The sequence below is a fragment of the Podarcis cretensis genome (assembly GCF_951804945.1).
Source record: "Podarcis cretensis genome assembly, chromosome: 9".
NCBI lineage: Eukaryota > Metazoa > Chordata > Lepidosauria > Squamata > Lacertidae > Podarcis > Podarcis cretensis.
Genome location: NC_137178.1, coordinates 899,123 through 926,819, shown reverse-complemented (window position 1 = coordinate 926,819; position 27,697 = coordinate 899,123). Strand labels below are relative to the sequence as shown.

Genomic DNA, 27,697 nt, shown 5'->3' with positions numbered 1-27,697 from the left:
AGGTCTGAGAAGGTAACCCAGAACAGGAAGCCACCTTCAAGGAACCGCACACTTTGGTCCCGTGCCGTTTGGTCACCCGCTAAGGAGCAGGGTCCTCCTTCCTCTGGGTACCCAGAGACTTTCGCCCGGGGCTTCTGGCGATGACGCCAAGCCCCCCTGCCCTGCCTCAGGACATTTCCCCGTGTGCTTCTGCTGGTCTGTGGCGCAGGAGTCGCCACGAACGACGCAGCGCACAAGCCTGGAGATGCTCCGGCGCATTTGTCCTCCCCGCGAAAGAAAAGGCACACTGTTTTTGTTCTGATTATCACAGCAGGTGTGGGGAGGGGGGGATGCAAAAAGGACGAGGTGCCACTGCGGTGCCCTCCTGCAAAGTCCCTGCCACCACCCCAAGCAGAGAAAGAGAAGGAAGAGGGCAGGCAGAGGCAGAGGCAGGGTTGCAACTTATTCCAGCATGCAATGAAAAGAGTGCCAGGCGCTGGGCCAGGACAGCGCCCCAAGTCCAAGGCAGCCCCCCCCCTCTTGCCCCCAGGAGGCAGTTGAACCTGGCGAGGTGCTGAGTGGTTGGCGCAGGCTGGGCGATGCTAGTCGTTCAAGGAGCACAGTGGTGGGGTCTGCACACCATGCCCCCTGCCCACCAGGAGGTCTTTCCTCCACAATCCATCTCCCTTGTTTCGCAGTCCATCCTTCGGCCACGTCGTCTGACCCCCCCGGGCTGCTCTCCCTCCAGCCCCCTTCCAAGGAACACCCACCACCACAGACAGGGAGCCAACAGCCAGCCAGAGTCACCATCCCAGGGGACGGGGAGCAGATCCGAGCCCTGGGCGTAACTGCGGGTGCTGCAATGGACCGGGAAGCTAGCAGGACGGGAGGCAAGCAACTCTCCAGAAAACGGCATCTTGCTCAAAGCCAGCTGCGTCCCACAAACACCGGCGTCTGGCTGCCTGTGGCCCAGAGGTCCAGAAGCAAAGGGTCCATTCCGCAGGGCCTCTCCTTCCAGGGGGGCCGCCTTGAGCCAGGAGAGGGAGCCGGGAACTCAAAAGTGGGGAGGGCAGAGGCGTGGCAGGTGGAAAGGGGGCTGGGGGCGTTATTTGGCTGCCTTGGGCTCCCCCTCCAGGGGGATCTGCAGCAGCCGGGGAGATTGCTCCATGATGCGCACCAGGAGGAGGTCGATGTAGTTCTCCAGCTCGCGGACCTGATCCTGTGTCTGGCTCAGCTCCGCCTCTCGCTTCAGCAGCAGCTGGATCAGCTCATCGTGCGTCAGGTGGTAATACTTGGCGGACGGATCCAGCGCGGAAGAGTCCTGGGGGGGGCAGAGGGAGGGGGCTGCGGTCAGTGGAGAAGCAAGACCTTTCTCTCCATCAGAACAAGGACCAGCAAGCACTAATAATAATAATAATAATAATAATAATAATAATAATAATAATAATGCCGCTGCACAGGGGGCAGAAAAAGCCACAAATTTAGGAACACCAGGAGAGACTGCTGGATGAGGCCAAAGGGGCCCATTTCAGACCCCCCCCCCGCCCCCTGGAAGGCCAAGCCAGGCTGCTCTGCCTCCAGCTGGGACTCTGGTGGGGCTGCAGGAGGCGGCCAGGGGGCTTCCAGGAACTGGGCCTGGGAAAGGCGAGCGCTATGGGATCTGTCGGAGCAGGGTCTACTTTCGAGGCAGAATGGCCCCAATGGTGGAGGGGGCAACAGGGGGGAATCCCAGGGGGGCACAAAAATAATCTACCAGCCCAAGAGGACTGATGCAGGGAAGCCCCTTCTTCTCGCAGCACAGGGTTCAACTATGGAACTCCCTGCCACAGGAATCTTGAACCTTGCTTCTGGGTCTCCCATGGGTTGGCCCCTGTGCAAACTGGGTGCTAGACTGGTCGGGCCCCCTTTGGCCTGGGGTCCTGCAGGCTCTTCCTATATATACGCACTTCAAATTAAAGGTTCCTCTTCAAGGACAAGAATAAGGGCCACTAACTGACTGCTGATTCAGGACTTTAAATTGTCCTTTTATATCTAATTTCCTTTTCTGCGTATACTGTAATGTTTTCCTGTTGCTATGGCCATTGGCTAATGCGAATCAAGTTTTCTCTCTCTCTCTTCAAGGACACTGGAAGACCCCCCCCCCAGGAAAGAGCCCCCACCTCTGCCGCCCTTGGGGTATTTTCTCCCACCCCCTCCACCCTCACATCCACCCCCTTTTACCCTTTTGGGCTCCGGTTTCTCCAGCTGGGAGGTGGGCGCTCCCCCCGCAGTGACGCTGACAGCGCTGCCCGGCTTGCGCTCCTGGCCGTCGCTCCGGACACGGGTCGGGCTGCCCGCCGGCCTCTGCTTCTCCTCCTCCTTCTCCTTCTCCTCCTTCTCCTGAGGGGGTTTTGGCCCCGGAGAGCTGCTGATGGGCTTGACGGGGTGGGGGCTGCAAGAGACAAGCGGCATGAGCAGACGAGTCAGGCTCACAAAACAGCATCTCCCCCTCCCCAAAGGATTTGCACAGCAAGACCCCCCCCCAAAACACACACACACGGCCGAAGGGGGGGGGGACACACCCAAAAGCTACTGGGGGAAACTCCCAAAACAGGGGTAGGCAACCTAAGGCCCAGGGGCCAGATCCAGCCCAATTGCCTTCTCAATCCAGCCCGTGGACGGTCCAGGAATCAGAGTGTTTTTACACGAGTAGAATGTGTGATTTGTGGGGCATAGGAATTTGAAATATACTCGGAGTCGAGAATGGATTTCATGCTCTTTATTCAGCTCAGAGTAGTGAGGAATAGAAGTTCCCCCAGAATGTCTGCTTTATATACATTATTTACACAATGGGCCCCACGTGATTGGCTAATTCCAGGATTCTCCTGTAGGCCAATCAGATTGCAGATTGACTTCCACCTGGAGTTGGATTGGGTGGCTCCTGCGGACCAATCAGACTGCAGCACTCTGGATCCTATTGTTCTAGGACCAATCAGACTGCAGCATTCTGGATCCTATTGTTCTAGGACCAATCAGACTGCTGCATTCTGGATCCTATTTTTCTAGGACCAATCAGACTGCTGCATTCTGAATCCTATTCAACTCAGTACATAACAGAATTCGTTCATTTCCCCCCCAAAAAATATAGTCCGGCCCCCCACAAGGTCTGAGGGATGCTAGACCAGCCCCCTGCTGAAAAAGGTTGCCGACCCCTAGACTAGAAGATAGAAGCAATGAAAATGTCAAAGGGGAAGGGAAAGGGGAAGGGGAAGGGGAAGGGGAAGGGGAAGAGGAAGAGGAAGAGGAAGAGAGGCAACCATGGCTCTTCCTTGTCCAGCCTCCCCTCCTCTCAACCCCAATACCCCCCCCCATCTTTGTTCCGTCCACTGAAGGAAACTTGCACAAATTCCTTGCAAAAACAGGAATATACAGCCCCATTTCCAAGCAAACCTGACCCTCCCCCACAGCCAAAATCCTCTGCACTCCCCAAACCCCTTTAGCCAGCTCTGCAGGATGGCCACCCTCCTTTTTAAGGAAGCCCCCTCACTGCAGCCCCCAAAGCAATTCCGTCCAGGACCTGTGGGATAGCTCAGCTGGTAGAGCACAAAACCTCTAACCTCGGGGTTGAGGGTTCAAGTCCCACACTGGGCGAAAGATTCCTGGACTGAGGGGGGTCGGACTAGGCGACCCCCTGGTCCCTTCCACCTCTCTATGCTTCGAAGAGAGCTGCCGGCTTGCCTCTGGTCCCCCTGGGGGTGGGTGACACCCCCATAAGCTTCCCCTTCTAGCAGCCAACTCTGTGGGGCAGGGAAGGGGGCTGTTTCCCCACAACTGCAAGGGACGCACCCTGAGCTTTGCTGGCAAGCCCAAGGAGAGTTGGCACAGAGCTCCAGCTGCCAGGGAACTCCGACCCCCCACCCCCAAAAAAAGACCCCAAGGCAGAGGCAAGAACAGGGAGTGCAAAAAAGCATATTGGAAAATGATTTCTAATGAGCTGAAAAAAATGTTAAAAATAACTTTTGTAAAAAACAACAACCCTGAAGCTTTTTTATTAGGAATTTTAGGTACAGAAATACCTAAGGATCAGAAGAAACTATTTATGTAGGCTACAGCAGCTGCTACTTGCCCAAAGATGGAAGGAAATTTTACAAAAGAAGAATAGCTGATAAAGGTGATGGACTCTGCCGAATTGGTGAAAATGACTGGGAAGATCAGAGATTAAGAGGACAGTTTTAATTTAATAAAGAATGGGGGAAATTTGTATGTTACTTGAAAGAACATTACAAACAACTGAAAACACTGGCAGGGTTTTAAAAACAGAATTAGGATAAAAAAATGAGATTTAAGAAAATATGGAGAACATTGTAAGATGCCGTTTGAAAAGAATATCTGGGGAAACCACGGAGGGTGGAGGGAATCTGGGGATTCCGCAAATCCTATTAGCAAAGTGATTTAAGATTTGTGTATGATGATAAATGTTAAAAGAAAAAATGAATTTTAAAAAATTATTTTTAAAAAGAGAGAGCAGGGAGTAAAAACAAAATTAAAAAATTCCTTCCAGTAGCACCTTAAAGACCAACTAAGTTAGTTCTTGGTATGAGCTTTCGTGTGCATGCACACTTCTTCAGATACCCCTCCCCACCTTCTCACTATATAGAAGGGTCTGGAAACTTCTGTTTCAGTGTATCTGAAGAAGTGTGCATGCACACGAAAGCTCATACCAAGAACTAACTTAGTTGGTCTTTAAGGTGCTACTGGAAGGAATTTTTTTATTTTGTTTTGACTATGGCAGACCAACACGGCTACCTATCTGTAACTAGAGCAGGGAGTGCAAGACAGGAAGCCAATACAGTTGCTTCCTTAGAGCCAAAAGCAGTTAAACCCAGGCAGAAGCTGGATGGAGCCACTCTGGAGAGGCCCCGTGTGCCCAGGGTGCGGGTGCCCATGCGGACGGGCACAGAATCTGGCAGCCATGGGAAGAGGGCAGCCCAGGAGGACCAGCCCAGTCCTCCTGCAAGCCAGGGAGGGCACAAAACCATTTAACGTCATCCCGGGAAGAGCAGTCCATTGTTTCTCAAGACAGATGGACGCTGACAACAAATCAATGTCACCCGCCTTCGTCTCTGAGGGCACCTGCAGGGGATCATTTATCTGCAGGGATCACCGAGATCATCTGCAGGGACATAGCTGGTCGTTCCCCCAGTTGGCAAGGCTCCATTGACAACAGCAAGTAAACTAACCCTTTTGTGTCACTGACCCAGTCCTTTGGAACTCTCTGCCACCAGAGATTCAGCAGGCGCTTCTGGGCCAACTTTTAAACGCCTGCCTCAAACTTTTCTATGCAGGCAGGCAATCAAGAGTGCATCTTTCCTTTCAAAAGGACTGGAGCAAATTGATATCTTATTTGAGAGAAAACTGTAAACGTTTGAAAACATTTGTAGGTCTGACTTGAAATGTCTGGTAATGTGAAAATAAGGAGCTATTTACATATAAGGGGGTGAATGTTAAAAGAAGATATAAGGTAAGAAAGTGGTTATAGAAATGCGATGAATCTGTTAAAGATATGCGGAAGTCAAAAAGAGGGAGGGAAGGAGGTCGATGCTCTTTTTGAGCAATACTTAAAGTTATGGATTTGTGTACTGAAAATGAAATTAAACATGAAAAAATCAATAAAAATTATATTTTAAAAAAAGAGTGCATCTTTCCACAAGGGTTAACTGGTACCCATCTTTAATTTTTTTATATGGTTTTTACTGCATGGTTTTATGTATCCTTGTTGCAAATGAAACATTTTTATAAGTAGATCAAGGCTGCTGTCACCATAGGCAAGGGATGGTTTAGAGATGTGGAACCCCAGGACGCTCCCCGACAAGGGCGGCTACCTCTCTCGTCAACAGCACCTGAACGTTTGTTCCCTGCGCTGCAATTTGCAAGGCTCTGCGCTTGAGCTTCTTGCGCTTCTGACCACATGCCAGGCTCACCTGCTAATTATACACAAGGGCCTTGGCAAATGCCAACTCAGGTTCTCCTCCAGAGGCCAGCCATGTCTCTCCCTCCCTCTCCCTCCCTCCTTCCCTCGCATGCATCCTGGGGCCTGAGCATCCCTCCTTCGGAAGCACAACGCTGACCCCAGGTGATGGCTGGACCTTCAGCACCTGTGCAGAAGAAACACCCACAAGAGCCAAAGGACTCTGGGACTTGTAGTTCTCGGGGGGCGGGAAGCACAGGCCAGAGTCCAAGCCTGGCGCAAAGCAGCTATTGCATAGGTCCACCTAGCGCAACATGGAATCACAGAGTTGTAGAGTTGGAAGGATGCAGAGGACACAACCTTGATGCCAGAAAGTGAGGAGAAATTAAAAAACCTTTTAATGAGGGTGAAAGAGGAGAGCGCAAAATATGGTCTGAAGCTCAACATCAAAAAACCGAAGATCATGGCCACTGGACCCATCACCTCCTGGCAAATAGAAGGGGAAGAAATGGAGGCAGTGAGAGATTTTACTTTCTTGGGCTCCATGATCACTGCAGATGGTGACAGCAGCCACGAAATTAAAAGACTCCTGCTTCTTGGGAGAATAGCAATGACAAACCTTGACAGCATCTTAAAAAGCAGAGACATCACCTTGCCAACAAAGGTCCATATAGTTCAAGCCATGGTTTTCCCAGTAGTGATGTATGGAAGTGAGAACTGGGTGATAAAGAAAGCTGATCACCGAAGAATGGATGCTTTTGAATTCTGGGGCTGGAGGAGACTCTTGAGAGCCCCATGGACTGCAAGAAAATCAAGCCTCTCCATTCTGAAGGAAATCAGCCCTGAGTGCTCACTGGAAGGACAGATCCTGAAGCTGAGGCTCCAAGACTTTGGCCACCTCATGAGAAGAGAAGACTCCCTGGAAAAGACCCTGATGTTGGGAAAGATGGAGGGCACAAGGAGAAGGGGACGACAGAGGACGAGATGGTTGGATGGTGTTCTCGAAGCGACCAGCATGAGTTTGACCAAACTGCGGGAGGCAGTGGAAGACAGGAGTGCCTGGCGTGCTCTGGTCCAGGGGGGCACAAAGAGGCGGACACGACTAAACAACAACAAAGACTTGGAAGGAAGGATCTTCTATGGCTGACAGTGACTTCCCAGGAGGTCAAGCAGAGGAGAGCTTCGCTTCCCCTGGAACTGGCCTGCTCGCACAGCCCTCAAGAAGCAAACGGACTCTCTTCTTCCCCTCTCTCAGACCCTGAGTTTCATGGAGATGTAGAGTGGGAAGGGTCCCCCAAAGGCCATCCAGCCTGACCCCTGCAATGCGAGGATCGCAGCTGGAGCATCCCTGGCCAATGGCCATTCCCCAACAAGCTCCCTAGTGCTGCGAATTTTACGAGACCTGCAGACCGTGGACGTGGTGCCGCCTGTGTAAGAACCCGAGGAGGAGCTGGCGGATCAGCCCAGCCTCCTGCCCTCGCTGTGGCCAACCAGATGCCCAAAGGGAAGTGTGATAAGAATTTTAAAGTCTTATATAATAAATGTTCATAAGTGTACCAACCAAGCACGTAAATAGATCAGCACAGGAAGACCGACCTGAAACCATTTTTGATTTTCAAACTGACCAAATGTTTCCTCTGCAAGGTCAAAGGAAAATGGAAAAGCCTCCCCGTTGTCTTTTCCTTCACAAATCCTGTCTTAAGGCTATGTCTGTGTTTGAATAGGGTGTGAGCCTGTGACCTGGCCCAGGAAATAAGTATTTATCATTACAAAAGACTGGCCAGGCTCCCCAGGCAATCCAGTCAAGTGACCATTAAAAAGGTAACCTGTCAGACAAGATAAACAGCGCACTCAGATTTCTGCTGTAGACCGCCTTTTCTGTGATGTAGGTATGATGTATCTGGGGGGTGGTCTTAGGTTACACCCCTTCTTATCCAGTACAATCTACAACTGAGCCTGAATACCACCTCCCTGCAGCCCTCCCCCAGAAATCTGCTGGCATGTACCCCTATCGTTCCCCCCACCACCACATCTGTCCTCCTGCTTCTTTGCATCTGGGCACTGCTGCCAAAGAACACCTAGACAGAGGCCCCCTGGCAAGAGGCTTGTGGGTCAGACTCCAGAAGGGTTTTCCTGCAGGAGGGGCTCTTTACTCTGTGCCGATGGCTGACACCCCCCCCCCAAAAAAAATTCCAACATGCAACTTTGAAAGGCAGCCCCACAAGGCTGCAGACCCCCACCTCCAGCAAGCCCAGACCAACAGTGGGGAGAGTCTTAAAAGGAGGAGGCCAGACCCCGACCGTAAACTGCTCAGGGGTCTCCCCCAGCCAATGTAGCAGGTCTGGGGGGGTTATTCCAGGGACCCTCACAGACATCTCTGCAGCAACAGCACCACCTGCTGGCAATGGAGGCAAACACCTCGGCAAACTTCACTGAGAAATCCTAATAAAGTCGGTTTCTGTGCTGCTATTTTTAGCCCTGCGTTTGGACACGGGTGGAAAACGAACACATTGCAGGCTGAAATCTAAAGCTATGAGCTGCTTTTCAACTCTTTTGTAGGATGGAAACAACTCCACGTCCCTCCCGTTGCTCTCTGTGAGGAAGGAGAAGGATTCTGGTGCATTAATGGCTCCCAGCAGAGGCCATCAGCAAGACAAAAGGGTCAGACAAGAGGCTTTCCTAGCCCAACATCCTGGAACACCACACAGCCATCATACACTGACAGCATCTCTGGTGGATTATTTCAACACCTGGAATATGGCTCAGCTGCCTTTGGAAACCAAAAGTTAGCCGCTGCATTTTGCACTAACTGGAGGCAAAAGTGTTGCATGTAACTGGCCAGCCCCTGAAAACCTATGCAGTGACTTCCAGCAAGCATCCCTGAAGGAGCGTCTCCACCCCCATCGTCTAGCCAGGACACGGAGGTCCAGCTCTTCTGGCCGTTCCCTCACTGCGAGAAGTGAAGTTACAGGGAACCAGGCAGAGGGCCTTCTCGGTGGTGGCGCCTGCCCTGTAGAATGCCCTCCCAGCAGATGTCAAGGAAAGAAACAACTATCCGACTTTTAGAAGACATCTGAAGGCAGCCCTGTTTAGGGAAGTCTTTAATGCTTTATGGTGTTTTTAATATTCTGTTGGGAGCCGCCCAGAGTAGCTGGGGAAACCCAGCCAGATAGGCGGGGTATAAATAATAAGTTGTTGTTGTTGTGCCTGGCAGGGAGGATTACCCAGAAGAGGACTGAACAACACTTTGGGACACTTAAATGCCAAGTATTCTTTTTCTGCACATCTTTCCCAAAAACGTTTTTGTTAAACTGCAAATGCACCTGTTTCTCCCCCGACCCCCACTTCCCAAAAGTGTAAGATCTCTGGAATGTGGAGGCACACCCAAAAGGGCAAAAACAGCAGCTCCACGCAGGAGGCAGTGATTTTTGGGTCCCCCAGAATTTAATCCTCTTGGACCTCCAGAGAACTGTCCCATGAAGTTCATTCGGATCATTTAAGACAGATTACTACAGCTGGGTGGATGAAGAACAGGAGTGAAACCAAAGCAGACCTCTCTGCCCAGCAGGCTTTTTCAGAACTGGCCACAGTGTTCATATTCTTCATTTCACTTGCTAGTTGCCTGACACCAAGCGGTCTCTGAACGACTTGCAGCAGATTGAAAGAGAGATAATTTTCTAAAAACAAGAATCGTAAGCCAGCCTCTGAAGAAACAATCAGCAGCTCAGAGCAGTACCAACCGCTAAAGCATAAGGACAGCCATAGGCAAACTCGGCCCTCCAGATGTTTTGGGACTACAACTCCCATCATCCCTGACCACTGGTCATGTTAGCTAGGGATGATGGGAGTTGTAGTCCCAAAACAGCTGGAGGGCCAAGTTTGGGGGTGCCTGTTCTAAACCTCTCTTAAAGGTAAAAGTAAAGGGACCCCTGACCATTAGGTCCAGTCGTGACCGACTCTGGGGTTGTGGCGCTCATCTCGCTTTATTGCCCGAGGAAGCCGGCGTACATGTGGCCAGCAGGACTAAGCCGCTTCTGGCGAACCAGAGCAGCACACGGAAATGCCGTTTACCAGTTTTTTGTTTTTTTTTATTTATCTACTTGCACTTCATGCTTTCAAACTGCTGGGTTGGCAGGAGCAGGGACCGAGCAACGGGAGCTCACCCTGTCATTGCGGGGATTTGAACCGCCGACCTTCTGATCAGCAAGTCCTAGGCTCTGAGGTTTAACGCACAGCACCACCCGTGTCCCTTTCTTGGAGAGGGGCATTTAGAGATGGGCTTCAGGCGAACATCTAAAAGTCCGGACACAGCACCTCTCTCGATGCGAACCTGAACTGAACAAGGTTTTATAGAGAAAAACAAGCACCTTGAATTGAGCTCTGAAACGAACTGAGCTCAGCTGACTTAAGACAAGCTTTACAAGGTCAGACCACCAACACACACATCCCTGCCAGCAATTGGACTGCAGCATTCTGCAGTTTCTGAACCACCTCCAAAGGCAGCCCCACATATAACACGCAGCAGTAATCTAACCTAGAGGTTTCCGAAGCCAAGCTGTCCCTGTCTGGATAGGGGCATAGATGGAACCCCGCCAAAAACTGGCAGAAGGTTCTCTGTGCCATGGAGACCACAGGCATCTCTCATGATAAATCATCACTAACTGCCAGACTGGGTGGCAATGGGTGCAAGGGGGCCCCATCTGCTTTTATCCAGCCTTTTTCCTCTAAGGCCGATCTGCAGAGATCCAAGTTTTCCCACGTCCAGGAAAGCCTTCAAAAACTAAGCTGTTATTTTGGAGTGTGTTAAGTCTCCAACCTTGACATGCGATGGGGAGGGCATGTCATGCGAAGGGGAATCGCTGCTCCAAAAGAGAAAAGGAGATTACTCAAAGTCACATTGCTCTTTTAACACATGCATCATTTTGCATGACGCTCTGGATCACTTCTTGTGAAAAAAGAAACTGATAAATGCAATTAATAATCGCAATAATAATAGGCTGTGCCTGCCCCCTTCCTAGTCGGAATTAAAGCTGCATCTCGGGGGAAGCTTGTGCACTGACCATTTTTACAGGAAATGCTGCCACAGGGGAGCATTAAAAAAAAAAATCTCTCCTGCTTCCTTGTTCATGCACAAATATCCTCCCCCCTTGAGACAATGCTGAAAGATGGAACAGAACCATCGAAAACCATCATGGCCAGCGAGTGAGTTCACATTTAAAGATCTGCTATAAACCTTAAGATAGTTTGGGTGTGAAAAGCTCAAATGTTTAGAGCGTGGTGCTGGTAACGCCAAGGTTGCAGGTTCGATCCCCGGATGGGGCAGCTGTGCATTCCTGCATTGCGGGGGTTGGACTGGATGACCCTCAGGGTTCCCTTCCACCTCTATGATTCTTTGATTAAGTGGTATGCAAATTAAGTGGTATGCTTAAACAGTGAATAAAACCATAGGAGGAGATCTTACCACTCAGGTGGGTGGGGGGTACAGAGTAGGAACATACACCCCCTCCCCGCAGGTCTCCCCTGCCAAGGCCAAGTGGTAGAATTGGGGCGACTGTCCCACCACAAAGAGCCAGTTCCCCCTTGCCCCCCCACTGACCCTTTGCTTCCAGCATGCCGGGGGGGGGAGGGTGCAGGAGCTGCCCCTGCTCTAAGGGCCCCCCCCCCCTTCTGCAGAGCTAGGAGAGAAGAGAGGGATTTAGTCACAGCCCTTAAAAGAGAAGGAAAAGGGTAAACCAAAGATAAAAGCCATGGAGGGGGCATGAAAAGATGCCATGCAGTTTGGGGGGGGGGCAAGGGGTAGGATTGTGCTGTGGGGAGGGTCCCGTGAGCTGCAGCCAGTCAAGACACCCCCATGGGCAGAGGGAGGGCCAACCCAGGGCTTTGGGGGGTTTCCTGGGAGAGACGCCCCAAGATCACAGGGAAGGAGGGGGGGTCACCTGGTGCGCACACACACACACACACACACACACACACACACACGCCTTGCCCAGCTCACCTGGCCGTCCACTGGAGAGGAGGCGCTTCTTCCGCCTGCGTCGCCCCCACGGGCGAAACCGAAGAGGCCACTGAGGCGGCTCTGGGCCGCGGGAGAGCGAGGGAGGGGGCCGCCACAGCGGAGCCCCTGCCCAAGTCAGGATGCAGGACGGGAGATGGGAAGAGGAAGTCGCTAGGGTGGGTAGCCCCCTCCAGTGAAGGTGTGGAGAAAGTCACAGGGGCGGCCGGTTGGTCCTCGGAGGGGTGGGCAAGGAAGAAGCCGCGAGGGGCCGCCTCCGGGCCACCCAGACCCCCCACCCAGGAGACCGGCAGGACGGCGGCCTCCGAGGAGGCTGGGTCAGCAGGCCTCTCCACAAAGGGGTTGTTCTGCGGGGAAGGTGGCGGTGGCGTCCTGGCCCAGGGGGCAAAGGGGTTGCCCGGCGCCAGGGCAGTGTCCGTCCAGCTGCCCTGAGGCTCCTCTCTGCCCGCCTGCCAAAAGTCGGCCTTCTTGAAGTCCACTACCCGGTCATCTGACCAGCTGGACGACAGCTCCGACTCGCTCAGAGAGCTGCCGGCCCGAGCCTGCCTGAGCTGCCCACCCGCCAAGACCGCTGGGAAGGGGGGCGACGTGGCGGGCAGGCTCTGGCTGAGGGGGCTTGGCGCAGGGTCCCCCTCGGGGAAGGAGAGAGCCCCTCTTTCTCCTGGCGGCAAATCTTCCTCCGGCCCCCCAAGTCCTGGCCGCCGTCCTTCGGGCCACGAGTCCTGCGACGGCGGCTGCTCCTCCTCCACGGCCGTCCAGAAGAGGACTGAGGGGCTGGGCCGGGGGTCCGGGAGGGTCTCTTTGCGTGCGGGGATCTCCTTGGCTGTCTGTAGCGAGCCCAGCTCCGAGAGCCCCTGCGGCCAGGGAGCGCCCGCCTGCCACACGGAGGAGTCAGACAGGCCTGACGCGCCCAAGGAGAGATCGGTAGGGCAAGTTTCAAACTGCTCGGCCCCCGGGGTGCCCCCTGAAGGGAGGACTCGGCCCCTCAGCTCATTATCTGCTGCAGGTTTGGCGCCGTCGCCTGCCAGCCCAAGGCTCCCCGTGGCACCGATGCCAGCTGCTCCCCTTCTCACCAGTGGCGCCAGGGATGAGGAGGTGGCGGCCACTGGGGGAGGCCTCCCTTCGCCCTCTGCGGGCACTTCCAGCTCCTCGGGCGCAGCTGCCCCATCTTTCCGCCTCTCCTGGACGCCCCACGCCTCCTCTAGGCCGAGGGGCACGAACCTCCTTGGGGGCTTCCGGGGGGGTCCCTCAGCCTGCTCCTGAGCCCCCCAGCCGGGCATCTCTCTGGCCTCCTCTATATTCAGGCTGGCATCGGGCGCCTCGTCCGGTGCCAAGCAGAGGGCTGCTTCCTCTCGCCCCACGGCGTCCCAGCGAGGCGAGTCGGCTGCGGAGGCCTCCCCAGTTTCAGCTTCGGGGGCCCGGCCACTTCCACGCAGTGGGCTTTCTGCGGTCGCGCTCTGAGGCAGAGGGGGTCTCTCCTCCAAGAAGACCTCATCAGCGGTGGGCCAGGGGCTCCCGCTGTCCTCCAGGGCCTGCTCTGCCGTTGCGTCGCTTCCCGAAGTGGGGCCTTCCTCGCAGGAGCTGCTCTCTGAGGGCTGGCCCAAGGCTTGGCCCCCCAAGCTCTCTCTTCTCGCTCCTCCCAGCGCCTGCTCAGGGGTGCAGCTCAGCGGATCTGGGCTCCCTGGGCTGGCGTCCTCCTGTCCCCCGGCTTGGGGTTCCGGGGTCTCGGCTAGGGGGGCGTCCGGGGGGGAACCGCCTTCCAGGCCCTTCCCTTCAGGCGGAGGCTCCCTGGGAGCGTCCGGCCGGAGCCGGCTGGTGGCAAAGGCGTCAAAGCTGTCGTCCCACTCCGGGGGGGCCCTGGCAGAGGCAGGCGGAGACGGCGGCGGCGCCTCCGGGGTGCTGGCGCTCTGGGCCTCGGGCGGCAGGTCTCCAGCCGTGGTGAAGGGAGGGGGGTCCTGATCCGCAGAGAGACAAGGGTGGTCCGGGGAACTAGAGAGAAAGCGAGCAGGGGAAGCAGGTTTAGTATCTGGTCAGCCAGGATCGGGTCCTCGCAGGAAGGGCGGCTGCCTCTGCAGGGGCAGGGAGGGGCTGTGTGTGACTGAAATGGGGCAGAACTGCAATGGGGCAGAACCAGCAATTGGGGCTGGGGGCCAGGGCAGGGGCCGTCTCGGAGCTTGAGGGCTGTCTATACCTTAGCAGGCACTTTCAGGCTGTGGAGAGAGACAGAACAGACCCCCCCACCGCCCCCCCACCCCAGTTAATGCTCCATGGGGTAATCTGGGCTCACCAAAACACACACACACATAGAGCGGCAAACGTCAGAGCACATTCTGGGGAAGAACGAGGCTTTGCTGAAGCAGGGCAAGGAGGATGGCAAAAATCATACCAAAGCATGGAGGGAACAAGCAGAGGCAGGGGAAATAAACAGCGATGGCACAGGCTGCCCCCCCCCACAAAGACACCCCGACTGAATGCACGTGGGCCCCCCCCCCATGCTGTATGATGCACTGCAGACACTTGACGTTCATTTGTGGTTGGCAGGCGAGAGAAACGCCTCTGGCACAAACCAAGAATGGACCCCGTCCTCTCTTGTGGGGGGGGGTCCCTCTCTCCAGGGAGCTGAGGTGCCCCCCACACTCACCAACCTGCCCACAGTCTTGGGGTGCGCTCTGCAGAGAGGGGCCCCTCCAGTTCCACTCCTGCCCTTCCCTTCGCCTATCCCAGTCCTGGGGGGCAGAATGGGACTCCAGGAGGGCCAGAAATGGGATGAGGACTGCCAAGCAACACGCCATGACGTAGGACCCAATCCGAAAGGAAGCTCCTTTCCTCGAGTTTGCACAGAAGAACAGCCTGCCGGCCGGGTTGTGTTTTGCGGGTCGGGCGCAGCTCCTGCAGCTGCCGCCAGGGGCACCCAAAGACCCCTGTCTCTCTGCTCCCCTGGAGCCCAGAGGGTCCCACGGTGGGTGAGGGGGAAGGCTGCAGCAGGTGGTCCCCATTCAGGCGCAGAGGAGACCCCCAGACCTTCAGCAAAGGGGCTCGACTCCCAGGCCTTCATCCTGGGAACTGGGCAGCTTCGTGGCAAACCCACGACCTTTGGGTGACACCCCCCCCCCCGAACCCCTTCAGTCGCAGAATGGGCCACCTAGGCAAAAAACACAGAGCCAGCAAGACTTGGAGGGCAGCAATTCAGACCCCCCCCCCAGGCCTCTCCCCTTCTCCCCCCCCCCCAAAGCTGGTTTCCTGGCCTCTCCCCCCAAAGCCACCACGGCTTCTGCTTTTCAGCCACCTGACACTAGAGAGAAGGGAGGCCAGCAGATTCAGGCAAGTTTTTAATGTGGGACATTTTAATGTATTTTTAAACTTTGAAGCCGCCCAGAGTGGCTGGGGAGACCCAGCCAGATGGGTGGGGTACAAATAATATGTTGTTGTTGTTGTTGTGCGGGGTACAAATAATATGTTGTTGTTGTTGTTGTTGTTGTTGTTGTTGTTCAGGGATGCAGCAACCCTGTGGAACTGCAGGGGCCTTCCGTGCCATAATTATTATTATTATTATTATTATTATTATTATTATTATTATTATTTATTTGTACCCCGCCCATCTGGCTGGGTTTCCCCAGCCACTCTGGGCAGCACCCAACAGATTAATAACAGAATAAAACATCAAACCTTAAAATCTTCCTGATACAGGGCTGCCTTCAGGTGTCTTCTAAAAGTCAGATAGTTGCTTATTTCCTTGACACCTGGTGGGAGGGCGTTCCACAGGAGCCACTACCAAGAAGGCCCTCTGCCTGGTTCCCTGTAGCTTTGCTTCTCGCAATGAGGGAACCACCAGAAGGCCCTCGGAGCTGGACCTCAGCGTCCGGGCAGAATGATGGGGGAGGAGACGCTCCTTCAGATATACTGGGCTGAGGCCGTTTAGGGCTTTAAAGGTCAGCACCAACACTTTGAATTGTGCTTGGAAACGCACTGGGAGCCAATGTAGGTCTTTCAAAACCGGTGTTATGTGGTCTCGGCGGCCGCCCCCAGTCACCAGTCTAGCTGCCGCATTCTGGATTAGTTGCAGTTTCCGGGTCACCTTCAAAGGAAGCCCCACATAGAGCGCATTGCAGTAGTCCAAGCGGGAGATAACCAGAGTATGCACCACTCTGGAGAGACAGTCTCCAGGCAGGGAGGGTCTCATCCTGCTTATTAATCCCTTGATTGCTCCCCCCTTTTCCTCCCAGGGGCTCAAGGAGGGCTTCAGAGGCCTCTTGGAGAGACCACGGTCCAAACCATCTCCCGGGGAGCTCACTGGGTGAGCAGGCCTGCCAGGGCCTCTCAGCCTGGCCTACCTTACAGGGTCGTTGTGGGGATTTAAATGAATGAAGGAGGACTGTGCACAAGGCACCGTGGCCTCCGGGGAGAAAGAGGCAAAGCACAAACGACTTGGATGATGGACTCAAGGGCATCCTGATCAAATTTGCAGATGACACCAAACTGGGAGGGGTGGCTAACACCCCAGAGGGCAGGATCACACTTCAAAACGACCTTGACAGATTAGAGAACTGGGCCAAAACAAACAAGATGAATTTTAACAGGGAGAAATGTAAAGTATTGCACTTGGGCAAAAAAAATGAGAGGCACAAATACAAGATGGGTGACACCTGGCTTGAGAGCAGTACATGTGAAAAGGATCTAGGAGTCTTGGTTGACCACAAACTTGACATGTGCCAACAGTGTGACGCGGCAGCTAAAAAAGCCAATGCAATTCTGGGCTGCATCAATAGGAGTATTGCATCTAGATCAAGGGAAGTAATAGTGCCACTGTATTCTGCTCTGGTCAGACCTCACCTGGAGTACTGTGTCCAGTTCTGGGCACCACAGTTCAAGAAGGACACGGACAAACTGGAACGTGTCCAGAGGAGGGCAACCAAAATGGTCAAAGGCCTGGAAACGATGCCTTATGAGGAACGGCTAAGGGAGCTGGGCATGTTTAGCCTGGAGAAGAGGAGGTTAAGGGGTGATATGATAGCCATCTTCAAATATATAAAAGGATGTCACATAGAGGAGGGAGAAAGGTTGTTTTCTGCTGCTCCAGAGAAGCGGACACGGAGCAATGGTTCCAAACTACAAGAAAGAAGATTCCACCTAAACATTAGGAAGAACTTCCTGACAGTAAGAGCTGTTCGACAGTGGAATTTGCTGCCAAGGAGTGTGGTGGAGTCTCCTTCTTTGGAGGTCTTTAAGCAGAGGCTTGACAACCATATGTCAGGAGTGCTCTGATGGTGTTTCCTGCTTGGCAGGGGGTTGGACTCGATGGCCCTTGTGGTCTCTTCCAACTCTAGGATTCTAGGATTCTATGACTCTCAAGAAGAAGAGGACTCTCCTTCCTTGGAGGTTTCTAAGTCGAGGTTGACTGGCCACCTGTCAGAGATGCTTCAGCTGAGATTCCTGCATTGCTGGGGTTGGGCTGGATGACCCCTGGGGTCCCCTCAACTCTACCATTCTGTGATTCTATGAAAACGAATAAATAAAGGGTTTCAGGCAGGCAGGCAGGCGGCGGCTGGAGGGTAGAGCATGAGACCCTTCATCTTAAGGTCGTGGGTTCGAGTCCCGCCCTGGGCAAAAGGTTCCTGCATTGGGGGGGGGGTTGGACTAGATGACCGTGGGGACCCCTTCCAATTCTATGATGAGTTCTAATCAATGATCAGCCCTGCCTCCACGGGGACCTCCACCCAAATGTCAGCAGAGGGGGTCCCTTGGTCCAGGCCCAGTGACCCCATGGACTCACGTGGCCAGGAAAACCCACAGACCCTCCTCTTTCTGCTCAGTGCAGCTGCCTCCCTCAAAGGGGCACATCCACAGATCATAGCCCAGGAAGCAAAGGAACCCAGGCGTCCGGCTGACCAGTGCCTTTTGGGTCCAGCAGCCCAGGATGAGGCCAGTCAGAGCTGCATTCCAGGCATACCTGGCCAGCCCTCCTCCTGGTCATGGGGCTCAGGGCAGGCAGGAGAGGAAACATTCCAGGCAACTTTTGGCAGGAAGAAGCAGAGGGTGTTCCATCTCCTCCCCATCCTCAAAAACAACCTGAGATTCCTCCTCCTCCAGAGCAGCCCCACGGCTGCCCCACCTGCTCTGCCCCAGTGTTCTCAGCCAAGTCCTGCCGCTTTAAGCCTCTCCCCCCAACTCCGCCTGCTGTTCCCAGATCATAGCTGTCAACGTTTCCCTTTTTTTAAGGGAAATTCCCTTATTCCGAATAGGATTCCTCGCAAGAAAAGGGAAATGTTGACAGCTATGTCCCAGATTCCAACACGGCTCTGTTGCTCCGGAACAGTGGGCCACGCTCCGAAGATGCACCCAGAAATGCAGCTGCGGGGAGGGGAGGCGGAACTGGGCCCCAATCCTAGAATCGGAGCATAAGAAGGGATCCCCCAAGAGAAGGAATCTCAGTTCAAGAATCCCTGACGAGAGCCTGACTTTCCGCTGTTGAACTGCTCTTGTCCTCATATTCCTGAGGTTGAGCAGGAATCTCCCTTCTTGCACTCTGAAGCTCCAGGTTCGAGTCCTACCCTCCAAGAGCAGGAGAAAACAAGCTGGCTCCCTCTTCCAGGTATTTGAAGCCGGCTCTCCTAATCTCCTCTCAGTCTCCTTGGCATCCACACATGACTTTAAGAAGACATCTGAAGGCAGCCCTGTTTAGGGAAGTTTCTGATCTTTGATGCTTTATCGTGTTTTTAATATTCTGTTGGGAGTTGCCCAGAGTGGCTGGGGAAACCCTGCCAGATGGGTGGGGTATAAATTATTATTATTATTATTATTATTATTAATATTATTATTATTATTTAGGGTGGCAGGGAGGGTTGCAATTTGCGCAGTGCGGTCTCCATCCACCGAGTCTCTGCATCGAACCCCCAAATCTTCTCCTCTGCCTCCCTGAATCCCCATTCAGCTCTCAGCATACAATGCCCTACTTGGGGGGAAAACACGTCCATTTGATCAGACACCCCCTTTGCTGACCTCAGATACGGATTGTGGCTTCACATTGGTGAGAGGACATTCTGCACGCGCCCAGGGGCACTCTTCACACTTGCACAGCAGATCACAAAGAGAGTGAGGGACGCCACTGCAGTGGCAAACCTGGGAGTGGGGCTGTTCAAGAGGGACCACTTCACAGGACCTTCATGGTCACAGAGAGTCAAGATATTTTCATACAACCGCGGAACTGTAGACTTGGAAGGGGTTCCTGAGGGTCATCCAGTCCAGCCCCTGCAACGCAGGAATCTCAACTGAGGGATCCAAGGCAGATGGCCATGAAAACCCTGCCTAAAAACCTCCAAGGAAGGAGAGACCACCACCTTTTGACCTTTTGAGGGAGACCGTTCCACTGTCTAATAATAATAATAATAATAATAATAATAATAATAATAATAATATTTCCACTCTGCCCATCAGGCTGGGTTTCCCCAGCCACTCTGGGTGGCTTTCAACAGAACATTAAAAAGAGAATAAAACTTCAAACATTAAAAGCTTTCCTAAAACTATCCCTAAGTCAGATCAAGAAGAGGTGGCAAGAATACACAGAGGAATTATAGCAGAAAGAAATGGATGTCTTGTACACCCCAGGTAGTGTGGCTGCTGACCTTGAGCCAGACATCCTGGAGAGTGAAGTCCAATGGGCCTTAGAAAGCACTGCAAATAACAAGGCCAGTGGAAGTGATGGTATTCCAGCTGAACTATTTAAAATTTTAAAAGATGATGCTGTTAAGGTGCTACACTCAATATGCCACCAAGTTTGGAAAACTCAGCAGTGGCCAGAGGATTGGAGAAGATCAGTCTACATCCCAATCCCAAAGAAGGGCAGTGCCAAAGAATGCTCCAACTATCGCACAATTGCACTAATTTCTCATGCTAGCAAGGTTATGCTTAAAATTCTACAAGGAAGGCTCAAGCAGTATGTGGACTGAGAACTCCCAGAAGTGCAAGCTGGATTTAGAAGAGGCAGAGGAACCAGAGACCAAATTGCAAACATGCGCTGGATTATGGAGAAAGCTAGAGAGTTCCAGAAAGACATCTACTTCTGCTTCATTGACTATGCAAAAGCCTTTGACTGGGTCAACCACAGCAAACTATGGCAAGTTCTTAAAGAAATGGGAGTGCCTGATCACCTCATCTGCCTCCTGAGAAATCTCTATGTGGGACAAGAAGCTACAGTTAGAACTGGATATGGAACAACTGATTGGTTCAATATTGGGAAAGGGGTACGGCAAGGGCTGTATATTGTCTCCCGGCTTATTTAACTTATATGCAGAATTCATCATGCGAAAGGCTGGGCTGGATGAATCCCAAGCACCAGGCGTCCTATTGGGAAGACCCAGTTTTCCGAGTGCATGTTCTGGAAGTTGGGCAATAGGGGCAGTACAGGATTCCTTTTGGTGTACCGACCTCCCCGCTGCACCAAGGATTCCCTGCCCGAGCTGCTTCAGGTCGTGGCGGATGTTCTCCTGGAGACACCTAGCTTGGTCGTCCTAGGGGATTTTAACATCCATGCCGACACGACCTAACAAGGGGCCGCTCGGGACTTCGTGGAAAGCATGGCCTCCATGGGGCTGTCCCTGAATAAGTCTGGCCCAACCCATAGCCGCGGACATGCCTTGGACCTGGTGTTTACCTCTACGGATGTTGGTGATCTGACACTAAGTAAAAGTGAAACGAAAGAAGTGCCATGGTCAGATCACTTCCTGGTGCAACTGGACTTCTCTGCGACCCATCCCCTCTGCAGGGAGGTGGGACCGATTCGGATGGTCCGCCCCCGCCACTTAATGGATCCAAATGGTTTCCAGAGAGTGGTAGGGGATGCTTTATCCCATGTTGATGGCCTTTCAGCTGATTCCCTGGTGGCCCGCTGGAATGTGGAGTTAACCAGGGCTATTGACTGTTTGGCTCCGAAGCGCCCTCTCCGATTGCATGGAGCCCGGAGAGCCCCGTGGTTTTCCATGGATCTGAGGGCAATGAAACAATTATTGAGACGGCTAGAGCGCCGGTGGCGGATAACTCATTCCGAATCTGACCGGACACAGGTTAAGAGCTCAACGTCGAGCCTACCAAGTGGCGATAGCGACGGCGAAGAAGAATTTCTTCACCGCCTCTATTGCATCTGCAGAAAACAGCAGCAGGAGACTTTTTCAGGTGGTTCACAATTTAGCGGAACCACCTGTAACATCGGGGCCCAGTACGGACCACATGTTCTCCTGCAATGATTTTGCAAAGTTTTTTGCAGATAAAATCGCTCAGATTCGGGAAGAAGTAGACTCCACCGTGGGAGCAGGGCCGGGGCGGGAGAGTGCTAGAGTCCTGTCTAGTCAAGTTGAGTGGGATCAATTCCAATCTGTTACCTCCAAGGATGTGGACAGGCTGCTTGGACGAGTGAAACCAACCACCTGTCTCCTGGATCCTTGCCCATCCTGGCTTATAAAAGCTAGCCGGGAAGGACTGGGCGATGGGCTTCGTGGGGTGGTGAATGCTTCCCTCCGTGAGGGAGCCTTCCCAGACCCGCTGAAAGAGGCGGTTATTAAACCGCTTCTTAAAAAACCATCTCTAGATGCGGCCACGATGGCCAGCTATCGCCCAGTCTCAAATCTTCCATTCTTGGGCAAGGTGATTGAGCGAGTGGTTGCTGAACAACTCCAGGCACGCCTGGAAGAAGCGGACCATTTGGATCCCTTCCAGTCGGGATTCAGGCCTCATCATGGGACTGAAACTGCCTTGGTCGCACTGGTTGATGATCTCCGGCGGGCTAGGGACAAAGGTGAGAGCTGTTTCCTAGTTCTGCTGGATCTCTCAGCGGCGTTTGATACCATCGACCATAACATCCTTCTGGACCGTCTTGAGGGGCTGCGAGCTGGGGGCACTGTCCTACAGTGGTTCCGCTCCTTTCTCCTGGGCCGTGTTCAGAAAGTGGTGGTGGGGGATGAGTGTTCAGACCCCTGGGCTCTCACTTGTGGGGTGCCTCAGGGTTCTGTCCTCTCCCCCATGCTTTTCAACATTTACATGCAGCCACTGGGAGAGATCATCAGGGGGTTTGGGCTGGGTGTTCATCAGTATGCGGATGATACCCAGCTCCACCTCTCTTTTAAATCAGAACCAGTGAAGGCGGTGAAGGTCCTGTGTGAGTGTCTGGAGGCGGTTGGAGGATGGATGGCGGCTAACAGATTGAGGTTGAATCCTGACAAGACAGAAGTACTGTTTTTGGGGGACAGGAGGCGGGCAGGTGTGGAGGATTCACTGGTCCTGAATGGGGTAACTGTGCCCCTGAAGGACCAGGTGCGCAGCCTGGGAGTCATTTTGGACTCACAGCTGTCCATGGAGGCACAGGTCAAATCTGTATCCAGGGCAGCTGTTTACCAGCTCCATCTGGTACGTAGGCTGAGACCCTATCTGCCTGCGGACTGTCTCGCCAGAGTGGTGCATGCTCTGGTTATCACTCGCCTGGACTACTGCAATGCGCTCTACGTGGGGCTACCTTTGAAGGTGACCCGGAAACTGCAACTAATCCAGAATGCGGCAGCTAGACTGGTGACTGGGAGCAGCTGCCGAGACCATATGACACCGGTCTTGAAAGACCTACATTGGCTCCCAGTACGTTTCCGAGCACAAGTGTTGGTGCTGACCTTTAAAGCCCTAAACGGCCTCGGTCCAGGATACCTGAAGTAGCGTCTCCTCCCCCATCATTCTGCCCGGACACTGAGGTCCAGCTCCGAGGGCCTTCTGGCGGTTCCCTCACTGCGAGAGGCCAAGTTACAGGGGACCAGGCAGAGGGCCTTCTCGGTAGTGGCGTCCACCCTGTGGAACGCCCTCCCATCAGATGTCAAAGCGATAAACAACTACCTGACATTCAGAAGACATCTGAAGGCAGCCCTGTTCAGGGAAGTTTTTAATATGTGACATTTTAGTGTATTTTTCATCTTTGTTGGAAGCCGCCCAGAGTGGCTGGGGAAACCCAGCCAGATGGGCGGGGTACAAATAATAAATTATTATTATTATTATTATTATTATTATTATTAAGCTGGACTTAAGATTGCCGGAAGAAATATCAACAACCTCAGATATGCAGATGACACAACCTTGATGGCGGAAAGTGAGGAGGAATTAAAGAACCTTTTAATGAGGGTGAAAGAGGAGAGCGCAAAATATGGTCTGAAGCTCAACATCAAAAAAACGAAGATCATGGCCACTGGGCCCATCACCTCCTGGCAAATAGAAGGGGAAGAAATGGAGGCAGTGAGAGATTTTACTTTCTTGGGCTCCATGATCACTGCAGATGGTGACAGCAGCCACGAAATTAAAAGACGCCTGCTTCTTGGGAGGAAAGCAATGACAAACCTAGACAGCATCTTAAAAAGCAGAAACATCACCTTGCCGACAAAGGTCCATCTAGTAAAAGCTAGTAGTGATGTATGGAAGTGAGAGCTGGACCAAAAAGAAGGCTGATTGCCGAACAATTGATGCTTTTGAATTCTGGTGCTGGAGGAGACTCTTGAGAGTCCCATGGACTGCAAGAAGATCCAAACTATCCATTCTGAAGGAAATCCGCCCTGAGTGGTCACTGGAAGGACAGATCGTGAAGCTGAGGCTCCAAGACTTTGGCCACCTCATGAGAAGAGAAGATTCCTTGGAATAGACCCTGATGCTGGGAAAGATGGAGGGTACAAGGAGAAGGGGACGACAGAGGACGAGATGGTGGGACAGTGTTCTCGAAGTGACCAGCATGAGTTTGACCAAACTGGGGGAGGCAGTGGAAGACAGGAGGGCCTGGCGTGTTCTGGTCCAGGGGGCCACAAAGAGGCGGACACGACTAAACGACTAAAGAACAACAACAAGAAGAAGTCAGATAGTTGTTTATTTCCTTGATATTTGATGGGAGGGTGTTCCACAAGGAGGGCGCTGTCGAAGAGCTCTTACTGTCAGAAAGTACTTCCTGATGTTCAGTTGGAATCTACTTTCTTATAACTTGAAGCCATGGGTTTGAGTCCTACCCTCCAGAGTAGGAGAAATCAAGCTTGCTCCCTCTTCTGTGGTTCAGCCCTTGATCTACTTGAAGATAGCTCTCATATCTCCCCTTTTCCAGGCTAAACACACCCAGCTCCTTCGACCATTCCTCATCAGGCTTGGCTTCCAGACCCTTGATTGTCTTGGTCTCCCTCCTCTGCACACCTTCCAGCTTGTCGACACCCTTCTTAAATTGTGGTGCCCAGAACTGGACACGGGGCTCCAAGTGGGGTCTCCAGAGTGGGACCCTGGACTTGTTGATGCAGCCTAGAATTGCATCGGCTTTTTCTTCGGTTGCATAATGCAAACTCTCTTTTACGTGCGCAAGGTTTGCCTTGCACAGAGATGCCCCCTCTCACCCCTCGGCCTGCGGACACCAGGACAGGGTGAAATTGCAATGAACTCGCACCACCTGGTTTTAGTTATTATTTGCAAAATTTATAAGGGCCGTTTACCAGGCACCTTTGCAGCGTGGCAGTCACAAGATCAGGCCTGCGTTTCTGCTACAGCAGCCTTTTCGCCTCCTCTGGGATGCGGCAGGCGGATGCCATCACTGCAGGGGGAACATGAGCTGGTACCAAAATCTGGGACGCAGCCGGGAGCCACTGCTTCTGACCAATGCAGCATCAAACTTTTCACTTGGGGGGCTCGGGGGGGGGGCATGGGAAGGAAGTGCGGAACTCCCTCCCATCAGAAGTCAAGGAAATAAACAATGACTTTTAGAAGACATCTAAAGGCAACCCTGTATTGGGAATTTTTTTATGTTTCACAAATTTTTATGTGCTGTAAGCCACCCAGAGTGGCTGGGGAAACCCAGTATGATGGGTGGGGAATTATTATTATTATTATTATTATTATTATTAGTGGGCGGTCACCCTCCTTGAATCCCAAGCAAAACAGCTCTGGGTAGCTCTCCTTTAGCCTGTGTGCAAATTCTGCCTCCACAAGGTGGGCACACAGGGAAAACCGAATTAAGCCGAGCATCTGTGTGTATTTTTCTGAGCACACAGAACTAACTTCCATTGACCCATATAAGTAAGCAACTGGTTCGAGAGCTCTCTCCAGAGGGCTAAAGTATAACCATGGAACTCCCTGCCACAAGACAGTGGTGACTGCCAATCTAGGTGGCTTTAAAAGAGGGTGAGACAAGGATGCAGTCTAACCTTGCCTAACCCTCTTTTAAGCCACCTAGACACCTTTCCAGAGATGGGAAGAAGAAAAAGTCCCAACCAGAGAAGAATGGCAGATTAAGTTGATGGGACTATGCTGAAATGGCAAAAATGACCAGAAGAATCAGAAATCAGGAGGACCAGAATTTTAATAAGGAATGGAAAAAAATTATAATTTATCTTAAAAACCATTGTAAAGAATTCAAATCTTTGGTAGGATTGGAATAACACTTGTAGTTTAATGGTGGATTTCAGATATACAGTCATACCTCGGATTGAAGTAGCTTCGGGTTGCGCTCTGCAGCGACCCGGAAGTAATGGAATGTGTTACTTCCAGGTTTCGCCGCTCACGCATGCGCAGACGCTCAAAATGACGTGACACGCATGCGCAGAAGCGGCGAATCGCAACCCGCACAGTTCGCTTCAGGATAAGAACGGGGCTCCGGAACGGATCCCCTTCGCATCCAGAGGTACCCCTGTGATGGAGATGTAAAAGATCTGGATTATTATAAAAGATGAAGCAGGAAAGGACCCACAAAGGGGAGGAGGGAAGAAGTCCAGGAGATTCCGTGGGATCTTGTTTTTATGTTGAATGTTGGACATGTGATTGTAAAACTTTAATTTGAAAAACCAAATGAATCAATTTATAAAAAAGAGGTTTTCATGGAGGAGGGAGAGAGCCAAGAGCCAGCACAGCTGATTTCTGATTCTTCTGGTCATTTTTTATGTGCTGTAAGCTGCACAGAGTGGCTGGGGAAACCCAGCCTGATGGGTGGGGTATAATTATTTATTATTATTATTATTATTATTATTGGGCAGACTCCTTCGGCCACCCTCCTTGAATCCCAAGCCAGACAGCTCTGGGTGGCTCTCCTTTAGCTTTTGTGCAAATTCTGCCTCCACAAGGCAGGCACACAGGGAAAACCAAATTAAGCTGAGCATCTGCACCCTTGGAATCCCAGTTGATGGACACCGCAGGAGGGGAGATTTGCTCTTGTGCCCGAATCCTGCTTGCTGCTTCCCCACTGGGGCATCTGGCTGGCCACTGGGAGAACAGGATGCTGGACTAGAGGGGCCCCTTTGGCCTCATCCTGCGGGCTCTTTTGATATTCTTATGTCTTTAAGGTGTCAAACCACAGCTGCATATTCCTGCATTGCCAGGCGTCGGACTAGATCAGCCTTTCTCAACCTGTGGGTCCCCAGGTGTTGTTGAACTACAACTCCCATCACTCCTAGCTAGCAAGGCCAGAGCTCAGGGATGATGGGAATTGTAGTCCAACAACATCTGGAGACCCACAGGTTGAGAACCGCTGGACTAGATGATTCTCAGGGTCCCTTCCGACTCTACAATTCTACGATTCTTTGCTGCTTTTCCCGTATCAGACTAAACCAACCAGGTTCGAGGTTCTTTTATTAATTTAAAAAGCCCCAAACAACTGTGGTCCAGGGCACCTCAGAGGTTACCCAAATCCTTATATCCCAGCTTGATCACGGAGATCATCTGCAGGAGCACTGCTGGCTGGTGAAGCTCATTTGACAACAATGAGAAACTGAGCCTTTAGTGTCATGGCCCCAGTCCAGCGGAACTCCCTGTTACTGGAGATTCAGCAGGTGCCTTTTGTGTGCAAATTTTTAAACACCTATTCTATTCTGCCAGGCCTATGCAGTGGACACTTGGGTCACAAAAGTGATCCGTGCGGGACACACGTTCGCAACCCGCAGCGTCCACAACCTGCAACGGCGCGTCTGCGCACACATGGGTTGTGATTTGGCGCTTCTGCGCATGCGCAAAGCGCAATTTAGCACTTCTGCACACGCATGACTGCCAAAACCCGGAAGTAACCCTTTCCAGTACTTATGGGTTTCGGCGGTCTGTAACCCGAAAAAATGCAACCTGAAGCGTCTTTAACCTGAGGTATGACTATATTAAGAACACATCCTTCTACGGTGACTAACTGGTGTCTGCTTTTAACTTTTTTACCTAGTTTTTATCGTGCAGCTGTATGTTCTATTGCTGTAAACAGCTTTGATCCATTTTTGAAATGACACAGTGGTATATAATAAGAAATAAATTACGGCATTTGCTTTTTGCAGACTAGAAAGATTCCATGCCTTTGTCTGCTGTTCAAGAAGGACATTGACAAACTGGAACGTGTCCAGAGAGGGCAACCAAAATGGTCAAAGGCCTGGAAACGATGCCTTATGAGGAACGGCTAAGGGAGCTGGGCATGTTTAGCCTGGAGAAGAGGAGGTTAAGGGGTGATATGATAGCCATCTTCAAATATATAAAAGGATGTCACATAGAGGAGGGAGAAAGGTTGTTTTCTGCTGCTCCAGAGAAGCGGACACGGAGCAATGGCTCCAAACTACAAGAAAGAAGATTCCACCTAAACATTAGGAAGAACTTCCTGACAGTAAGAGCTGTTTGACAGTGGAATTTGCTGCCAAGGAGTGTGGTGGAGTCTCCTTCTTTGGAGGTCTTTAAGCAGAGGCTTGACAACCATATGTCAGGAGTGCTCTGATGGTGTTTCCTGCTTGGCAGGGGGTTGGACTCGATGGCCCTCG

At 52.4% G+C, this 27,697-nt stretch overlaps 1 protein-coding gene across 1 annotated transcript in view; it reads right to left on the bottom strand.

Annotated features, from left to right (window-relative positions):
• Positions 1 to 743: 743 nt before the first annotated feature.
• Positions 744 to 27,697, bottom strand: part of RAB11FIP5 (RAB11 family interacting protein 5) — a 61,880-nt gene continuing 34,926 nt past the window's right edge. The window contains exons 4-6 of the mRNA XM_079990695.1: positions 11,922 to 13,928; positions 2,200 to 2,410; positions 744 to 1,300 (exon numbers count right to left, since the gene is read on the bottom strand). Coding sequence (XP_079846821.1) covers positions 1,085 to 1,300; positions 2,200 to 2,410; positions 11,922 to 13,928 — 2,434 coding nt within the window. The 3' untranslated portion in view covers positions 744 to 1,084. The remainder of the gene's footprint in view (positions 1,301 to 2,199; positions 2,411 to 11,921; positions 13,929 to 27,697) is intronic.